Source organism: Colius striatus, chromosome 19 (genome assembly GCF_028858725.1).
Source record: "Colius striatus isolate bColStr4 chromosome 19, bColStr4.1.hap1, whole genome shotgun sequence".
In the NCBI taxonomy this organism is placed as follows: domain Eukaryota; kingdom Metazoa; phylum Chordata; class Aves; order Coliiformes; family Coliidae; genus Colius; species Colius striatus.
In genome coordinates this window covers 6,230,673-6,245,645 of record NC_084777.1, presented here as the reverse complement: position 1 = coordinate 6,245,645, position 14,973 = coordinate 6,230,673, and the positions used below count along the sequence as shown (strand labels likewise).

General features: G+C 40.0%; 1 protein-coding gene across 8 annotated transcripts in view; it reads left to right on the top strand.

The window, feature by feature from the left end:
- Window positions 1–14,973, top strand: part of SPTAN1 (spectrin alpha, non-erythrocytic 1) — a 50,518-nt gene that overhangs the window by 13,450 nt on the left and 22,095 nt on the right. For 6 of the 8 annotated variants that reach the window (XM_062011912.1, XM_062011913.1, XM_062011909.1 and 3 more), the window contains 19 exons: window positions 55–201; window positions 824–957; window positions 1,396–1,540; window positions 1,635–1,789; window positions 3,114–3,249; window positions 4,092–4,193; window positions 4,960–5,097; window positions 5,529–5,639; window positions 6,039–6,116; window positions 6,289–6,444; window positions 6,779–6,983; window positions 7,110–7,291; window positions 8,059–8,302; window positions 8,589–8,711; window positions 9,495–9,712; window positions 10,443–10,535; window positions 10,883–11,017; window positions 11,478–11,626; window positions 12,942–13,001. In XM_062011912.1, coding sequence (XP_061867896.1) covers window positions 55–201; window positions 824–957; window positions 1,396–1,540; window positions 1,635–1,789; window positions 3,114–3,249; window positions 4,092–4,193; window positions 4,960–5,097; window positions 5,529–5,639; window positions 6,039–6,116; window positions 6,289–6,444; window positions 6,779–6,983; window positions 7,110–7,291; window positions 8,059–8,302; window positions 8,589–8,711; window positions 9,495–9,712; window positions 10,443–10,535; window positions 10,883–11,017; window positions 11,478–11,626; window positions 12,942–13,001 — 2,711 coding nt within the window. The remainder of the gene's footprint in view (window positions 1–54; window positions 202–823; window positions 958–1,395; window positions 1,541–1,634; window positions 1,790–3,113; window positions 3,250–4,091; window positions 4,194–4,959; window positions 5,098–5,528; window positions 5,640–6,038; window positions 6,117–6,288; window positions 6,445–6,778; window positions 6,984–7,109; window positions 7,292–8,058; window positions 8,303–8,588; window positions 8,712–9,494; window positions 9,713–10,442; window positions 10,536–10,882; window positions 11,018–11,477; window positions 11,627–12,941; window positions 13,002–14,973) is intronic. The other 2 variants (XM_062011915.1, XM_062011914.1) reach the window with 1 other exon arrangement.

Sequence of the window (14,973 nt, the reverse complement as noted above, 5' to 3'; positions counted from 1 at the left end):
CTTCCTGGTGTTCCATAGGATATACTGAAATGTACTTCTTCCTCAATGTGCTAGGAAGCAATAGTGACTTCAGAAGAACTTGGGCAGGACTTGGAGCATGTTGAGGTTTTGCAGAAGAAGTTTGAAGAGTTCCAGACAGACCTTGCAGCTCATGAGGAAAGAGTAAATGAAGTGAACCAGTTTGCTGGTAAACTGATCCAGGTAAACATTTGTGTGTGGTGAAAATCTCTTTTGGCAAGTCTGGTATAACACAGCAAGCTTTTGTCTGCAACTTTCTCTTTTACCCCCTGGTTTGGTAGCACATCTTTGTAGTTCTACTCTACATGGGCCTAGATACTTGGATATCTTGATCTTGAATGGTCATCATTTGATTCACTTGTTCATCTACTGAACAGCTTGAGTAACTGCCCCAGCTGAGAATGTTCCTGTGGAGCATAGTGATTAGTAAGAGAAACTGTCATATTTGGGGTTAAGTTTATTTCCCTTTGACAACCAGGATTAATATATCTTCTCTTTTGGTATGTCAGCTGGGGTTTGATCAAGGGTGGAGACAGGGCAGGATGTATTGCATTCCAGGAATAAAAATATACTGTTTACAGCCCTCTCCCTGTTGGCTAACTAATACAAAGGGAAACATAAACTATTCCAAAAGTGTTGAATGTTTACACAGTGAGGTTTCAGGGAAAATGTTCAATTGAGTGATCACCTGGAAAGTACAGTAGTTGTAAATTGACCTCTTGAAAAACAAGAGTGTTTTGAGGTTTTGTTAGTGGATGTAAAACCACAGAACAGATGAAAACAGCATTTTTCCTTTGCTTGCTAGGAGCAACACCCTGAAGAGGAACTGATAAAGTCCAAACAGGATGAAGTAAATGCCAGCTGGCAGCGTCTGAAAGGACTTGCCCTTCAGAGGCAAGGAAAGCTCTTTGGGGCAGCTGAAGTTCAGCGCTTCAACAGGTATGATCTTGGCTGTATCTGCTGCAGTGATGTAATGTTTGTGTGGATGTTTAATGTTGCATTCAGCTGCATACAGTTGTATGAGAAGAACTACTGTTGTCTGTTAACATTTTTGCTTTACCCTTCCTGGTGAATGAGGACCTTGTTCTAGAATTACCAGAGAAGGGTCCAGAGAGGTGATGGTGCTCAGTGATACCGTAATTCCTTGTTCACATCTGGTGACACCATCTGAAGAATGGCCTGACAATATGTTTCAAGGATTTTTTGAGATTAAGACTTGTACTTTCCTTGTGTGTTTACTTTTCAAAGGATGATTGTAGCTGGCTGCAGTATTTTATAGATGGGTTTGTGTGCCAATATGTCTGGCATACCTACAGGAAAACATCTTACTTCCTTTTTCCATGTAAGACCATTTTCAATTTGTGCTTTGTTTTGAAGGGATGTGGATGAAACAATCAGCTGGATTAAGGAGAAGGGGCAGTTAATGGCCTCAGATGATTTTGGCAGAGACTTAGCCAGTGTGCAGGCTTTATTACGTAAGCATGAAGGCCTGGAAAGAGATCTTGCAGCTCTGGAAGACAAGGTACCCATGTGAGATGCATTTTACCTACAGTTTAAATGAGATAACATGCTTGTAAAAGGCTAGAAGCTTATTCAGTCTTTGTGGCTGGCTTTAGGTTAAGGCCCTTTGTGCAGAAGCTGACCGTTTGCAGCAGTCTCACCCCATAAATGCTTCTCAAATCCAAGTGAAACGGGAGGAGCTGATTGCCAACTGGGAACAGATCCGGACTCTGGCAGCGGAGAGGCACGCTCGCCTTAACGACTCCTACAGGTAGGAGTACTGTCATACTAGAATGACCTTTCTTCCTCCTTCAGATTTGACTTGAGAGCTCTTAGAAGAAGAAAAGGACGCTGCTTTCAATTTTTTTGGATGATTCGGAAACAGTCTCATTCTCCAAGTCACATTTTGTAATAATTTAACAATAACTTATTAGATAGTTATATGATAGATACTTGGAGCTTTTGCTCATTCTCTGGATGTGGATCAGTTATGAAAACAAACCCCTTGATATGTTAGGACATAGGCTTTTTGTCTTATCTCAGTTGATACCTGCATCTCAAATTATGGTATCTCACTGTGTTTTAGTTTTGGTGGGTTTTTTTATACATATATTAAAAGTCTGTTCATTATGGAGTCCTTACAGTTCTCTCTGAAGACTAAAGTACAGAGGGTTGTTTGATGTATTATTGCAGACTAATGAAGTACCTGTTTCTGTAGTAGTTGCTTTGTTGCTGTGGGATTTGTCTTCATTCAGTCTTGTTTCTATACTAGCCTGGTTGTCTATGAGATACAGTCTGTCAGATTGAGGGTTGGAACAGATGATCTCTAAGGTCCCTTCCAACCATTCTATGATTCTACAAATAAGATCACCATTGGAAAGCCATTCCAAAAAGAAACATCCTAATATGGAGATTAGTTTATCTCCTTTCTGCTCTTGTTTTACTGCTGTTTGTTACCTGCCATGATGCAAAATTTATGGTGACAGTCCCACAGCAGTACTCATTCTTCCTTTGCCTTCCCTGTCATCATTTCTTCAGAACAATTAACACTAAATTTAAAAGGGAAACAGAAACTGATCACTTTTGCTGATAAGTGTTAAGCACGTGCCAAAGGCAATAACTGTCAGGGCATGTGGAAAGGAATGAGAGACTTTGCTTGTTATTTTAAGGCTGAGGCATGTGCAGCTGAAACTTTCTGTCAGTCCCCACCCGCCTCCCTGGTGTTATGGTTGTGACAGAAGCAGTCCTGTGGGCTTAACTTTAAACACTCTGCTTGAGAATTATATTTTGATTTCTGTTGTCTACAAAATACAGACTGTAGTTAGAAATACTCCTTTTACTTTCAGTTTCAGTCATATGCAAAACTTGGTTTTGAGAAATGGCTTTGGAACCTAACATTTCCTGACTTTAAAAGGCTTCTTTTTTGGGTTGACAGTATATTTACCTATTTAATATTCTGATTACATATTAGTATTGTCCTGTTTTGTTTCCATCTGAGGAATGTCTTTGGTGTTTGTAACCCTTTCTTTATGGTATGGATGGAGAAACTGTGCAAACAAATTATTCCCAAACGTTTATACCTTTGCTGTCCTAAGGCTGCAGCGCTTTCTTGCGGATTTCCGAGACCTCACCAGCTGGGTGACTGAGATGAAGGCTCTGATAAATGCTGATGAACTTGCCAATGATGTGGCTGGAGCAGAAGCCCTCCTAGACAGACATCAGGAACATAAGGTATAATGGTTACACAGCCAAATCCAGTAAGCAACCCTCAGCAGCTGATCTGTATGTCTGTGTCAGAGCCACTGATGTTCTGTCAGTGGAATAATTTGATTGTGTGACTAAGTACTAGATTGTTGTCCTGATTTAATATCTTTACCTTGTTTCTTCATAGTAGATATAGACTAGTAAGTATTTCAGAATGCTTAGCATAGAATGGCAGGGTTGGAAGGGACCTTTAGAGATCATCCAGTCCAACCCCCCTGCAGAAGCAGGTTCACCTAGATCAGGTCACAGAGGAACATGTCCAGGCAGGTCCTAAAGACCTCCAAGGAAGGAGACTCCACAACCCCTCTGGGCAGCCTGTTCCACTGCTCCCTCACCCTCACAGTGAAATAGTTTCTTGTTATATTTAAGTGGAACTTTTTGTGTTTCAGCTTCATCCCATTGCCCCTTGTCCTGTTGCTAGCTACTATAGAAAAAGGGGATGTCCCAACCTCCTTACACACACTATTTACATATTTGTAAATGTTAGTCTCCTATTTTCTACACTAAAATGATTAGACCTGATAGCAGTCAGCTGGACTAGTGACTGTCATCATGAGGAATTGCTCTAAATAGAAAGAGTGCAACTGAAGACCAACTTTTACTTTCATTTTAACAAGAATTTATGTTTACTTTGTCTGCAATAAGTTTCATTCTATTTTATGTTGTGTGATGTATTTAAAGGTAGTTGAATGTTCATCATTCAGGTGTCCAAACTGCTGTTTCTGTGTTACTTTCAATAGCAGTTCACACATTCTAACACTATTCTTAGGTGAATTTTTTGAACAGCTTATTCATGTCCTTTTTCATAGGGAGAAATTGATGCCCATGAAGATAGCTTCAAATCTGCTGATGAGTCTGGCCAAGCTTTGCTTGGTGCTGGGCACTATGCTTCTGATGAAGTTAAAGAAAAGGTAAATTGGAGAGCAAGAGTTCCTAGGAGAATTTTGTCTCTCATTTGTGTCTGCTAATTTAAAGGCTTGTTTCTTATTACAAATCTAAGCTGCAGAGTGTCATCCCTCTAGATTACGTGCCTTTTTTCATCTATTTTTTACTAATGTGTGTTTTCATTCTCAGATTGACAGCTTCTGTCTGTTAGTAGGAACTATTAGGACTATGAGTACTATCTGTTAGGAGCTATTAGTATAGCTTTCCTCCAAAGGAACAATGAGTTACATGTTTAAGTTTCCATGATGCTATCAGACGTGTCAGTAAATTTTTAGTATTTCTAGATTTTGGGTTTAAAACTAATGAAGTCTCTCCTGAAGTCCATGTACTGAAGCACTGGTCAATCAATTCAAATGCCATGAGAGAGGGATACAGATTTCAGAGGCTGAGAGCAGGACAGTTTGCTGAACAGCTTCTATTATGGATAAGTCGGCAGTCAAAAAAAAGCAGTTATCCATTAAATATCTCTCTTTAGATTTAATTTGGCAAAGGAGAGGTTTCTAACTGAAGTCAGAAGCTCATAGTCACTACTTAAGCTTGATAAACTTAGAAAAGGCTTGCCCTGTATGAGGAGGATGATGTCAGTAACAAGAGAATGGTTTTTACACAGGAGGTAATTTTCAGTCCAGTGTTAACAGCTTTTGTTAGTGTCACAACTTGGCTTATATTGAGATTAAAATGAACCAGACCATTAAGTAAAATTGTTATCTGTTCTCCTTCCCAATCTGTTAGCTGACCATCCTCTCCAATGAAAGATCTGCTTTGCTAGAACTGTGGGAGCTTCGCAGGCAACAGTATGAACAGTGCATGGACCTGCAGCTTTTCTACAGAGATACTGAACAAGTTGACAACTGGATGAGCAAACAAGAAGTGAGTGCATGTCTTTGACCTCTGCATGTATGGCTGATTTTCATTTCTGGCTATCACTGACTTCTGTAAACAGCTGGTATTTCCTAGTGGCAGTGACTGCTACTAAACATGCACTGGTGAGCAGGGTGCAGGACAAAGTTATTTCTCTGACTGCTCATGCAGCTACAATGACTGTTTCCATCTAATGCTGAAATTATTAGTTGTGACAACTAGGCTTTGAGAATGCTTTTGTGTGTGTTAACTCTTGTAAAATACTGTTTAAATAAGAGACTAAAAGAATTCTTCAAAACCTTTGGCTGTTACATGAATGCCATCCCAGTATAGCATGTTTTACCCTTCAACAATGTAATGTGAGAAACATCACTGGCCGTGTCTGAGCTGAGTTAGAGCAGCTGAGCATGGAAACATAAAAATGTGTTTCCTTACTTTAGGCATTTCTGCTGAATGAAGACCTTGGTGATTCCCTGGATAGTGTGGAGGCTCTTCTAAAGAAGCATGAAGACTTTGAGAAATCCCTAAGTGCCCAAGAGGAGAAAATCACAGTAAGACACTTACATTAGATGATGACTGAATGGGCAATGGAGCTTGCTCTGCAGAATGACCCACTGTTATGTGGGATGTATTATCTCTAAATTATGTTTATTGTCTCTAAAATAGAAAATAGTGGAAAAGATAGAGTAGTGCTTGATTGCTGACTCAGACAGCTGAGTAACCCATCGCTTGCACATCCTGCTGGCACTCATGGGGATGAGGATGTGTCACAAATCTGCACTCTTACATGTGTAAGATGATGTGGTACAGATAAAAAAGGCTGTAGCAATGGCTATCTTAATGGCTTTCTGTTGGTTTAACTGATACACTTTTGAGAATTCCTCTACTAAGTAAATTTGCACAAACAGTTTGTATTACACCAAGTAAACAGAAACCTGTTTTCTCTTTAGGCATTGGATGAGTTTGCTACGAAATTGATTCAGAATAACCATTATGCCATGGATGATGTTGCTACACGCAGAGATGCTGTAAGTATCTAAAATACATTAGGACTGTCGACTTGAAATCATTTCGTACTTCATTATTTTAAATGGTATGACTACAATATAGGATAAATCAGTGAAGCTCTCCCTAAAGTGTGGCTACAGTGGTGCTTCTTACAAGCTTGAAGAGTTTCAAAGCCTTTACTGTTTCTTCCAGCTGCTGAGCCGCCGAAACGCCCTTCACGAGAGAGCGATGTACCGCCGTGCTCAGCTGGCAGATTCTTTCCATCTGCAGCAGTTTTTCCGAGACTCTGATGAGCTTAAGAGTTGGGTTAATGAAAAAATGAAGACTGCAACAGATGAGGCATACAAGGTAAACACAGACAAACACTGGAGTAATTTTAAAGCAATACCAGGCTTAATGTAATCAGTCTAATGACATGAAGCAGTGTCAGACGAACAGTAGGCAGTATTAAAAGCAACAGCAGGAACTGTAATTTCTCCCTGACCCCAAAGGGAGTTTTCCTATCATGCTGTAATCATGTTTATCCAGTAGCCTAAGTGTTCTGATTTCAAAGGCATAGATTTGGCATCAAATCTAGTGACATCTTGTCATGTATATGAATATAGTCTAATTTTAGAAACTCTTCAAAGTCCCATAGATACAATTTTGGATTGAAAGGTTCTTTTTCTTTCTTGATCTGTAGGATCCATCAAACTTGCAAGGTAAAGTTCAGAAGCATCAGGCTTTTGAAGCAGAGCTTTCTGCTAATCAGAGTCGTATTGATGCCCTGGAGAAAGCTGGCCAGAAGCTGATTGATGTCAATCACTATGCATCTGATGAAGTGGCAACTCGCATGAATGAAGTTATCAACTTGTGGAAAAAGCTTCTGGAGGCGACTGAGCTCAAAGGTATGACCTGCTCAGAAGAATACAAGCAATTCTTTTCTGGAGTTTTAACTGGGAGAAGACAAGTGAGTTAAATGAACTTGAAAAACTTAAGTCATCTTTTTCTCTTGCCACTCTGTCTCGGTTCAGGTATAAAACTGCGTGAAGCCAATCAACAGCAGCAGTTTAACCGCAATGTGGAAGACATTGAGCTCTGGCTGTATGAAGTCGAGGGACACTTGGCTTCTGATGATTATGGAAAAGATCTTACTAGTGTTCAGAATCTTCAGAAGAAACACGCCCTGCTAGAGGCAGATGTTGCTGCCCATCAGGTAAGGGAAATCATTTTTCTTCCTGCTCTTTTAGATCTGCTCATTCCAAAGTGCTCACTCAGAGACCTTAGCAGGGCTGTGCTTCCATAACTTCTGTAGCTTTGGGTTTTACTGGTCATTTATCAGAAATGATTTTCAACTGAAACATAAATTGTATCTCATGACTTTGATAAAAATGAGCTTGTTTAAAAAAATGCTGCCAGCACAGCATTGTGTTGTGCTGTGATAGGCCAGCTTAAAAAGATGTGCTGTGTTTTGCATAGGAAACAACTCCTCCTTAGACTCTCCATTTGAAAACAGCTTATTCTTGTTTAGTTTGTTTTCAAATAGCTCTGAGAAATGGGAGGAGGGGGAAAAGAGATGAGGTTTAAATACAGAACTTTACAGCAAATGGTTCCTTGGTTTGCAAATGATCTTTAGGGGAATCACAGCAAGATGATCTGGGTTCCCACAACTGAAATGATCAGTTGTTAACAATTGAAAAATGGTTCATCTAGAGTAGCACATCCTTAAATTTACTGTCATTTGATGAAGAATCTTTTGTTTGGTTTATGAAATTGCCAGATTATGTAGAAATAACTGGGTTTAATGTGTTCAATATTATCGAGGATAGAATTATTACCAAAGTTATTGCACTGACAGTGTGCAGCTGAGGGTCTCTTCTTCTGTCACAATGGAATTGATTGGCCAAAACCTGGAAAAGTTCTCAGTTGCTGCAGCCGTTTTGCAGCAATTCTGACTTGATGCTTTTGCTGACTTCATTTTAGGATCGTATAGATGGCATTACCATCCAGGCACGCCAGTTCCAAGATGCTGGGCACTTTGATGCTGACAATATCAAGAAGAAACAAGAAGCTTTAGTAGCTCGTTATGAGGCTCTAAAGGATCCTATGGTGGCTCGGAAGCAGAAACTTGCAGATTCTCTTCGCCTGCAGCAGCTGTTCCGTGACATTGAGGATGAAGAGACCTGGATTAGGGAAAAAGAACCTATTGCAGCTTCAACAAACCGAGGTTGGTCCATCCTGAATACCTCCAGGACTTAGATGTCAGAATTGCTCTGTCTCTTTATGGAATATCCTAGAAATTTTGAAACTATTTCTTGTAATTAACATTGCCTGGAGTTACATATCTGCCATCACCTGTGGTTCTTTAGCTGTTATGATTCCACAGTGCTTTGTCTTCATTGTGGTAGTACTTACTCTGCAAGTTTGTCTAGTACAGCTTGCAGCTCCCTTGAAGTTTTTATTTATTCTGATGACTCTGAATTAGCTGATTAGTTAATTTTTTTGTCTTTCAGGCAAGGACTTAATTGGTGTCCAGAACCTGCTAAAGAAGCACCAGGCTTTGCAGGCAGAAATTGCAGGCCATGAGCCCCGCATTAAAGCAGTCACACAGAAAGGAAATGCTATGGTGGAAGAGGGTAGGTCTCAATGGTTTCTTAATTCTTTTCATTTTGGACATGCAGAAGTCTCAGTGCTGGACTTTGTTCTCTGGCCCTTGTACAATTCAGAATTATTGCCTGGTGTTATCCAAGCAATAGTATCTGCAAGCAAGGTGAACTACTGGTCATTCTTTCACTTGAAAATAGAATAGTTTCCTTCATGGCAATCTGTCACCATTTTCACACATCTCCACGTGCTCTTGACAAGCACTTCTGAGCCAACGCTTCTGTATTGAACAGCTTTGTGCCTATGATATATAGTCTCTATTTTTAAATCTGTTTAAGGCTTGTATCTGAGATACATAATCATGATGTGATAGATCATCCTTCACAAAGACAGTCAGAGCCATTCCTGCTTTTAAATAAACATGTGTCTTTGTTTCTAACTGGCTGTTCTTAACACCAGAACACTTGAAAAAAAATCCCAGATTCCAGGATTCAGAATGCTTGTCTGAAATAACACTGGTCTGTTGTTAAAACTCTGCACTGGAAAGAAATGACCTTTCCTGTTTTGTCATCGAGAGGAAATGTTATAATGTGGCTTGTTCTGTCCATAATGATTCAGATATTCCTAGTACAGTTTGATTGCCAGGTACAGTGCTTCCCAGCCTGAGGCAAAAGGACAAGCTGAGTTGAGCTTTCATTATTCTAGTTAGAATAGGCTACACAGATTTAAATGAGTCTGATTTCTGGGACGTTCAAGAAGTACAAGTAATCTTTTAGTCCCTTTCAAGTCCTTCAGTTCTCTCTCTTGTTACCTAGGACATTTTGCAGCTGAGGATGTGAAAATCAAATTGAATGAGCTCAATCAAAAATGGGACTCTCTGAAGGCTAAAGCGTCTCAGCGTCGGCAAGACCTAGAGGATTCCCTGCAGGCTCAGCAGTACTTTGCTGATGCTAATGAGGCAGAATCCTGGATGAGGGAAAAGGAGCCTATTGTAGGCAGTACAGACTATGGAAAAGATGAAGACTCTGCTGAGGTACTTGAGATTGTTGTTTGAATGAGCTTTAGCATAAACACAGTCAGGATTTGACTGCTGATAGAAAACAAAGGAGCTGTGCTTGTTTCAGGACTCTCAAAAAAAAGGGCAGGAGATTCTTGCATCAAGATGAATCTTGGTTCAGAGTCAAAAGATGATCATTTTTCCTGTGCCTTAGTTATTGCACATAAAAGTTTCCTTTTCAGTATTAAACCAACTGTGAGGAAACTGTGCATTTGTATTTGCTTTTTTATAGGGTTTTTGTAAAGTATCATGAGACTTATATCAGCAAATTCCTCATCTGATGTTGTTTTTGGGGACAAGTCTCATTCTGAGCAGTTCATTGATCTGGAAGTAAACTTTTTTGTCTAGTTATTTTACTGGTATCGTTCTGTGGCCAAACATCACGTCCCAGATGCTGCTGACTGACATTTCATCAAAATGAAGTGCAGTTTAAATGCACACTTTCAGACTAAACACTGTTTTCAGATAATAGTGCTATTCCTGGTCACAACAAAAGAGTGGTTCTGAGATAAGTTAGAGGAAAAGCACCAGAAGCATTTGGACAACTCTCTAGCCTGTGGATAAATAGAAGTAATTATTCTCATGAGAGTCACAAAACTGGCAGCTCTGAAAACCCACATTCTCTGTGTACAGACCAAAGTAGGTATTTTAAGCAGAGTAGTATTTGTAAAATGGCAAGGTGTACATGCTGGTTTTTATCTTTCAGGCTCTTCTGAAGAAACATGAAGCTTTGATGTCTGATCTTTCTGCTTATGGCAGTACCATCCAGGCACTCAGGGAACAGGCCCAGTCATGCAGGGTAAGGAAAGGCACTAATTGTTGCTGAAATCCTTGGGTCAGCAGAAGGTAAAGACAAAGCTTAGTAACAGTTGCTTTGAGAAATGATTTTCTCAAGACATTTGGTGTTCTGTTTTTGTAATTGGGCAGCTATGTTGCATTGAAATAAAACAGTATGATGTGGTGGTTTTCAAGTTGTGAGCCCAGACAGCACCTGAAACAAGTCTATCTGCATTACCTTTATTTCAACAAGAATCATTTTAAGGCTTTATAATAGCTTTAACCAAGACAGAAGTGTTCTTTAGGACAACTGCACTGATGGTGATAAACACAAAACAACTCATTTTTCTTGGGCTCTTTCTTTAATAGCAACAAGTTGCTCCCACAGATGATGAAACTGGAAAAGAGCTTGTTCTGGCACTCTATGATTACCAAGAGAAGAGTCCCCGGGAGGTGACTATGAAAAAGGGAGATATCCTCACCTTACTCAACAGCACCAACAAGGTATGCTCCTGCTTTCTTGTTTCCTGAGCTGCTTGGCTCACTTGGTTTCATGTGTTCTGCAGAGCTTTGGTTTTTGTTCTCTTAAGAGCATTCAAAGAAGTTAAAGAATTTGCACATTTGGTTCATATTCCCCTTGAGCACTTCAGCACACCACTTCAGCTCATTCTCATGCCTCCTCTGTAGCTGCTAACAAAGTCAAATGAACAACATCTGCTATAAGGCCTGTGTCTGTGAGAACTTATTTCCCTACTGTTGAGGAATTGTTGGCCAAATACAAGGGGAGACACAGAAGTAAAGACTTAGACATCTTCAGGAGACACTTTGTTTGAAATGATAAAAAGAGCAAACTGTTGTGAGCGTCAGTGGTTTCCTTGTGTTAATGGAAGCCTCTGTTTGCAGCTTTCAGCATACTTTATCCTTGGTACTTGCCTGACAGTGGTTGCTTTGGTTTTTTTCCCAGGACTGGTGGAAGGTTGAAGTTAATGACCGTCAGGGCTTTGTACCAGCTGCCTATGTGAAAAAACTAGACCCTGCTCAGTCTGCGTCCCGGGAGAACCTCCTGGAAGAGCAAGGCAGCATTGCATTGCGACAGGAGCAAATTGACAACCAGTAAGATCTAACTGATGAGATATGACACTCCTCCAGCATTTGCTGTCTTGGCCTTTGCCTGGCACGTGCCAAAAGTTTAGGTTGATGCCTCTTGCACTAGAGAGTAATTAACTGGAGCAAAACAAGGGGCTCCTTTGCCAGGAGCACTATATTTGTTTGCTTTACTCTTATTCTAGATTTTCTTGTTGCTTTTCTCATTTTTTAACTGTAAAACTCATGACATTTGGACCTCAGCTTGCTGTCTGATTTGAATATTTTATATGTTCTTTTTGTTCTTGTACTTAACAACTTAAACTTGTTTGTGAGTGATATCTGTCCTAAGCAGCTCTTGTATTTGTAGTTGTCACTTCTTAATGTGTAATCTGTTTTGAAAAGCTTTCTTAAATTTCATTACATGAAGTACAGTACTCTCCCTATATAGGGTTGCTTCTGAAGGTGACCTCCTTAGGAGCTGTGACCTCTTTAGTGCTGGCTCATTACCATTTTTCCTGAAGCATGGTGCCATTATTTGTTGCCATCACGTGGGCTAAAATGTGTCCCCCTCTTGTAGGGCTAAAAGTTTGTCTTTTAAAAAAGGAATAAGCCATTGAAAGTAGAGGAAACTTCATGGCTGCCTGGCACTGACCTCCTAAAGCACATGGTAGTTGTAGATTAGTTCAAGCAAGCCCTGTGGGTGTGAGCTGTGAGCTACTGGCTCATCTTATCAAGCCGTTTGGAAGCCAAAGCTGAAAGTTTTGTGTCTACTCCCATCTGGTTGCACAGCTCTGCTGTCATTCTACATGAGAATTTCTTCCCACTCAGTTGTTCTGGGTCACCAGTTATTACTGGTGACATACAATAATTACTAAATAATTAATTAAAAAACCCAAACTCCACAACAAAACACCCCCCAAAATGCCCCAAGTCCCAGGGGGAAGGAAGGGTGCTGGAAAATGATGCATTGGTCAGCATTTCCATAACATGTAACCTTCTCTGTGGATTTTGTGGTGCTTTTAACAAGTAGAGCAGGGGTGCCTTAGAGCCCAGGAGAGGGGACCACCATTTAGTTTCCAATCACATGGCACAATGATCAGGAAATGAGGAGACCTTGTAGAGAGAGTTCAACTGTACTGCTGAGGTTTCCTCGTGTGAATTGTACTCCTGGTCTGATTTGCTTTGTTTGCTTCTGAACAATGCCTAATTCTCTCCATTTAAATGTGAACTCTTAATCATCTCCTACCACAGACAAGCCATGGATGGAGCTGCTGCTTTCCTTATTTTTGTTAATCTGACTAATTTTTTGCATGCATTTGCTGTGCTCCCTCTGTCTGTGCAGGACTCTCATAACTAAGGAAGTCGGCAGTGTATCTCTGCGTATGAAACAGGTCGAAGAACTGTGAGTAGGATTAGCCCTTTCTAAACCATGCTGTCTCCATACTGTCACTGTTCATTCTCCCTTTGTTTCTTTCTTTGGGAAAGCTGCTCCAAAGAGACATGAAGGAAGCAATTTCTGCCATGTGAATTGTTTTAGTTTAGTGAGTGCCGTGGTATGTGTTTCATGTGTTCTTTATAGGCAGCCAGCCAGCCAGCTGCTTATCTTGTTGGTCACCTTTGTGCTGCTAAATTGGTTGATGATGTTATTTTCTATTATGCTGATTTTGCTCACCAAATGAGGCTTGAGTGATATCTAGGCTGTTCTCTTTGAAAAGAATCTCTTGCATTTTCTGAGGTAAATAGGTAATATGAGTTTGTTTACTTCAATATAGTTAAAAAATATAACACACCAAATAATTCTTCACAAATGAATGCCTTAGAGCTTGGGGAAGGTGTGGTTATCGTGGTTTAGCATATCAAGTAACATTCAGACAGGGTAACCAAAGAGCTAACTACTATTAGTTTAAATAGGATGAGTGGGTTTTGTTTTAACATTAACTTAATTTTCAAACTCATGTTCATGTCTCCTGGGAAAATACACCAAGTTTGCATGAGGGTCCCTGAAGTTACTGGGAGATCCAAAGAAATGAGTGATCATTTGCCTTTTCATAGAGAATACATTTCTTGGTAGTCAAAAGCAAAAGTGCTATGTTAATCTCTGAAGCAACTTTGAGGTAAGGTCTGCTTTAAAGGAGCTTTATGAGCTTCACAGGTATTTAGTACCTGAAATTCTATGCTGAGGCAAACATCAGCAGTCAGGGAAGACTTCAAAATGGTCTTTTCCCCAAACCTAGTACAAATGGTTCTAATCCAGGATAGATAGGAAACCACAAGGTCTCTGCTTCCATGGAAAGACTTATGTTAGTTATCAGTTTGATATCTAGACATTACAGCCTGGGGTACTCAGCATGTTTGTCAGCACACTTTGTCACTTCTGAGTTACTGGTTAGGAAAATGCTACATCATTGAATTCTTCAGGTTAGGAGGTGCAGTTACAGTGTTTGCCTCTGTGCCTCATGGGGGAAAATGAAAACATTGTAAGGCTGCCCTCTCTCCATTTGAGACTCCTGCAGGTGTCTCAGCAGTGTCTTGTTATTAAATAATAAGATCCAAATAGATACCTTCATGGCTTAATAATATGAATCAGTTGCTGTTGTTAATCACTGAAGACAAACAATATGCAGTCTGATTGAGGATATTAAAAACCCATCCAGATTCAACTAGGATATCTACTTAGAGACTTACAACAGGGTTACAGGAAGGATGGGCATTAAGAGTGTGGCTTTTCTGAATGCAGATTCTTTAAAACCAGGCTTTTGTGCATTGCTGAAGAGATCTGTAATTCAGTGTCAATTACTGTAGAACTTCTATTGGCTTTTTTTCAGCAATAGCTTGGGAAAGATCTTGTGGGATTGTCTGTGTCTAATTGGTTACCAGGAGCCAAGTAGGAGACATCAGTTTTCTTGTGGATTTAAGTAAAATAGCTGGTCTTTTGAGGTGTGTTCAAAGCAATTTAAACACTTGAGAAGTTTTACTTTGCATTGATTCTGATGCAAGTGATGAGTAGTTTCACTGATGACGCTGTGAATACCATGGATATAAAAACACCATCTATGAAATGAGTTTCATGGATTTCCCAGTTGAATACAGTTGTGTTATCAAGGAAACATCACCTTTTTTTTTAAACATTCAGCAATTTTTTTCCCTGTATAATGGCTGAGACATTTCTGTCCAAAAGCTGGGAGGCTAGTGGATTTGAATAATCACTCCTGCAGTCCTACAGTGCTGCTGTAGCTTAAGAGCCTACCTTGACCTAAGCTCTGATTGAGCCTAGTGAAGAGTTCCACATGGGAGGTTTCATTTTGGTGTGCATATCCACATAGAGGAGAGCCATATACACCTTCATTTTCTCTAATTACATACAAGTAGATGAT